This window comes from Sinohyriopsis cumingii, chromosome 9 (genome assembly GCF_028554795.1).
Source record: "Sinohyriopsis cumingii isolate HCF-2022 chromosome 9, ASM2855479v2, whole genome shotgun sequence".
NCBI classification, from domain to species: Eukaryota; Metazoa; Mollusca; class Bivalvia; order Unionida; family Unionidae; genus Sinohyriopsis; species Sinohyriopsis cumingii.
In genome coordinates, this window is record NC_142969.1 from 35,513,701 (window position 1) to 35,518,903 (window position 5,203).

The following is a 5,203-nucleotide window of genomic DNA, read 5'->3' on the forward strand; positions in this document are numbered from 1 at the left end:
GTTCATGTGGCTACATAGCGGTTACACAAGCTAGGCATCGATATGTAATTATTGCAACAGTAGCGCAAATGCAAAGAAATAATTTCACATTTGTTATATATGTGCATTTTTTTAGCCGACATTAAACTAGGTAAATATATTAAATCTCAGCACGATCTCAAAATCAAAGGTGGAAATAGCATAATTAGATTCTTAACTATATTGGGTTGGGTTTCTTTTACATTTTTTTTGTAACTGACGTCGTTCAACGTGATGCTAAAGATGGTAATATGTAGGTAAAATGAACCCAATAAGCGAACAAACCGCCATCCATTATAATGCAACCCATTCATGTCTTAAATGTATTGTTATTGGGTTTGTTTTACACGTTTTAGTAATCGATTTCGTTCTACACAGTGCTGAAGATGGTAATATATAGCTAATATGAACATACTAAGCGAACAAACAGCCATCAAAACGGTAGGCTTGTCCATTATAATGCAACCCATTCAAGATTCGCATTTTTAACATCTTTCTCAGCTTCAACAATACATACATGAAACCATCAAGGCCCGATACGTTAACGGGATGGTACACATTTTGGATACGCTGTATCTCAAAGATCAGATGATTAAAAGGATTCAAATAAATTTACTTTTAAGTTGCACTTAAATTAAATGCCACGATATTTTAAAGTATAAATTTGGAACATGTTCACGCTATGTTTACTCTACAACAACAAGATACGTATTTCATCATATGTGGCTATACGAATGGTATGTTTATACCTTGAACCTAGATAAATAATGACGATCGTGTTTTCCTGTAATGTAATGATATTGTTGATAAATAAAAATGTTTCCCTTAATTCGCTAGTATATTTGCAAAGTATTGAAGTACTTCTTGATTATTTTACGGATGTCGTAAAGGAGATATACGTTCTGACCACTTAACCATATTTAGTTATTTACAGCCTCCCCAACCAATCAAAAAACTAGAAAACAATTAATATATGTAATATTATCCAGTCGATTTGCCTCTTCGATAAACGATTTCGGTATAAAATCTTTGCTGACCGAAATCAAAGTCAGTTTCATCTGAACATCTCGGGAGCAAAGAGGGTAAGTCGAAGATATCTTGTATCTAGACGTTTTCTATCATAACGATACGAATTTTAATGTATAAGTGATCAATTTAAGATATATATTATCGTATATTTTCGATTATTAAATGTGTTTATTTAAACTAATTTGATATGTAAATCTGGCGTACAAACTGTCAAACCTGATCTTTGCACTTGATTATAACTTAGCATTTTTCGCTTTTTTTCTCGCGTTCAGGTTTGTCAGCCATTGGGAAATAATAGTCAAGGAATTGTTTGCTTTAAAAGGATCATATCATAGCAAATCATACATTAGGTCTAAATATCACTGTACAACGATTTTTGATTTAAATTAAGTTATTATAACATATTTTTCAGGTTTAAATTCCGGATGAAACTTTCACTGAGACAAAATGACGAAACTAGTTAACATTCTTCCTTCTTTCTTGGTGGCCTGTTTCGTTCTCGTGGAAACAAGTTCAGGTAATGTTTCACGAGTGTCTCCTAAAAACATAACTTCTAGTTACACGTTTAAATTACTTTCGAGTCTTATGTTATTGTTTTACTCATCGTTGTAAAACAATCATGATGGTTGAAGAAGACTTCCATCAAAATTTACTTGCAGTATTTAAAAAGAATTGTAATTGTTATAATAAGTAGATAGTGATTTCACAAAGCTAAAAGGCTTTTTTTTAAAAGTACGCTTGGTTGATTTTTTTATTCTATCACCAAGGAGATCAGTACAAACATTTTATGAAATGATTATGACCAACGACTAAGAAAGAACAAATATTTTGTATTTATTAATATTGAACCAAAGTTGTGATCAGCAGAAAAACCTAACCTTGGACATGCATGATTTTGCTGGTTCTACTTTAATTTTATTCCGAGAGAGAAAGAGAGGGGATATTGTTAATTTTAGCAAAGAAGGTAACTTTCTCTTAACGCAACACAATCGTAAATAAAATGAACACAGTTCAAAGTAAATGGCAATCTAAACATGTATCAAAACTCAAAAGAAAATGTCTAAACGTTCACGATAATATTTCTACTTAGACAAATGCACTGATATTATAAAACTAAATCGTTACAGCGACTCCATCAAGGAGAGAGAATGATGAATTTGACATTAAGGAAAGTCTCGACTTCATCAAAAATCATCCCCTAAATAAGGAAAGACCTGCCAGTTACCTTTTGGGACCACCATTGACAGAGGAGGAAATACTTCTCACCTTACAACCAGTCCTAGAAAACAGAGATGGGTCTGATTTGGAGCAACTTATTCAAGTATGATCGTATTTCTTAACACGTTTCGTTAAATGTTATCTAATATTACAAATAGTAACTCACATACGATACTTCTTCACAGCGAGAACCTTTGGATTTGAGAATATTTTAAAAAATCATTTCATGCGTTAATTCGCATTTGCTTTTTCAGACTTTGCTATGACATTTTAATTGCTTTAACGTTGAGGTCAGGTCTAACATATTAGGCGTCCTGCTACACTCTCGGGTTTTGACCTTCCTGTATTAAACACATAATACTGTATATATTACAAATTGATTGACTTGACCATATATATATATATTGACATTGTCATTGACATTGGGACATTGTCTTCATTTAAGGAGCAATGTGTTAAACTGACCTATAGACGTCAGCCGAACAATCTTACATGATGAGATGAACATTTGTAGTCTATATATGGACTATATTGTGGTTTTAGCTAAAAGCATACACCGATCATAAATTTGCTCATTGAATGTATTCAATCGGTAGTAGCACAATATATTTTGTTTAAAAGTATATGGCCTTTATTCAGAAATGTAAGTACCTCAAAAGATGTCCACGTAATTCTGGCTTCTGCCCTATACGAAATATATGGAAATTGTCAAATATACAGTCTACAAAGAATTTTCTTTCCATCAAATGTTTAGACCTGTACAGATTCTTAACTGGAAAGAGAGAATCAAGATTTTATTAGTACTACTTAACATTTCTACATTCAATGCGTCATTAACTTATTACATCAATGCAGAATCTCCGAATAAACCTAATTTTTCTCTTCATTGTGCTTCCAATATTTGACGTCCACAACATTGTTTTTTTCTGCAGCTATATAAGGTAACAAATGGTTTGAAGACTTTAGAGGCAGAAACAGATGGTCATTCCCTGAAGGATATTTGGCTCATTCCCGGTTACTACCTACTGTCGCTGCGTGAAATGGTTGAGACCCTGTCGACAATGAAGAGAACCTCTGGCATCTGGAATCCATCATGGCTCCCCCTGTTTGCTTCACGCGCTGGTGATTTTCTCGTTTATGACACTGAAAACGGACATATACATGAGTTCTTCACAAAGGAATCTCTGAGATGGGAAGTAGCACCGAACATACAAGAATTTCTCCAAGGTATAGCACGAAAGTTAAGAGATGGCAGAATATTTATTGACGAAAATGGACTTTTTGATGAGATATCGACGGACGCACAGACGCATGATGCTCATGAAGATAAAATATTGGACGCTTTATATTTGTCTGCCAATGCCAAAAATACCTTCAATTTAGAAATCCTTGTCGAAGAAGAGAATGTCGGAGCTCCTGATCTTGTTTTTGATTGTACTAATATGCCCAACGTTTGCCAGAACATCAGGAATGCAATAAACAGTGGCAAAACGAGAAGTTTGCAGCGAATAACTGATTCAAATCAAATTAAGAAAAACCGCCAAGCGGCATGCGGAAAGGTGCAATGCAGCGCGCCAAATAATTCTTGTGACGAATATCCATTTGCTTCAACATCCCAGGGAGGCGCTGGTGCCACGACAAAGTGTGTTCCTCTGTCTGAGAATAACTCGCAAGGGGGACAACTCGCTGGGTTCTACAAAAAGAATAACGTAGGGGACAAGGACTGGTTCAATATGAAAAGTCCATAAATTTCTACTACAGGTGGTCTTCTTCTTCAATTTTCTATGACTAATTGCATTCTTAGTATAAAAGCGAAACAAAATATTCCTATACTCCCTATTTTATGTCAGCTATCATGTATATCAGAATAAAGTCATATACTTATGAGTAGACTCTTATGTGTAAGTAAGTAGGTACTGAAGACTTATAAATATGCATTTAGTATATGATCCCTATTGCTAAACTAGCATGTTCTTTATACTGATTAAAAATATATACCTTTCAACATTTCAAGAGCGTTAATTTTTCTTGTTAATTGCATTGAATGGGAAAGAATTCTCGGAAGTTCAGACCAATACATTTAAATTCATACTGAAACATAAGGCTTATAAACCGTCTTTCTTTAATATTATCAGAGACAAACATGTGTAAAACTGCGTGAAAGTGACATGAGTTTGGCTTTATTTTTAATTTAAACTACAGACTGGAAAAGTTCTCGATTTTGAGCCTGCCATTGCTTTGCCTGCTGTGATTTACGTGATTAGTTTGAGTTAACTGCTAAGATTAAGCTGTATGAAACGTTTGTTGCATGCTAAGTTTTTCTTACAGAAGTTTTAGTTACGTTCTAACTTTTACTAACAAAGTAAGTTGACGTTGCATGCTAAGGACTGGTATAAGACTATCAGAATATGGAACCAGATCGTGTCAATAAAGACGTTTTTGATCCATGCAAAATTATAATAGTAAATCAATCAACTTGCTTGATATACAGTGTATATGATTTTAATACTAAAACCTATATCAACTTTTAGTATCGCATCCCAACTGCATTTACATTAAACCATAGACCACTTGACATATTTACTAGAAATACTAGGATCCAGTTTCATCTTCATATACCAGACCACATAAAGGCCATTGATGGGTGGTATCATCGTCGTGGTTTATTTTTTGCATGTACAATTTGATCTAGTAAATGACAAATGCGCAATACAATCGTTCATTCATAATCATTTCAAAACGTTTGCTCGCAGCTGAAATTAAATTAACTGAGCATGACAATTCCAAATGGAACATCTGATGTGTTCTTATCAAATCCTTTTTTTACTCTTTGGAATTACAGGCACGTGGGTGAAATCTCGTGCTTAGTTTCTTTTATTGTAGTTTTGAAGCACTATTTTAAAACTTTAGTAGTAGTAGTAGTGACTAATTCATATGC

The 5,203-nt window shown here is 33.8% G+C and overlaps 1 protein-coding gene across 1 annotated transcript; it reads left to right on the forward strand.

Annotated features, from left to right (window-relative positions):
• Positions 1 to 1,002: 1,002 nt before the first annotated feature.
• On the forward strand, positions 1,003 to 4,278 carry LOC149791544 (uncharacterized). The gene is made up of 4 exons (XM_089970069.1): positions 1,003 to 1,100; positions 1,460 to 1,564; positions 2,175 to 2,368; positions 3,198 to 4,278. Exons 2-4 carry the CDS (start codon positions 1,495 to 1,497, stop codon positions 4,011 to 4,013), a joined length of 1,080 nt encoding a protein of 359 aa, XP_089826195.1. The 5' UTR covers positions 1,003 to 1,100; positions 1,460 to 1,494; the 3' UTR covers positions 4,014 to 4,278.
• Positions 4,279 to 5,203: the final 925 nt, after the last annotated feature.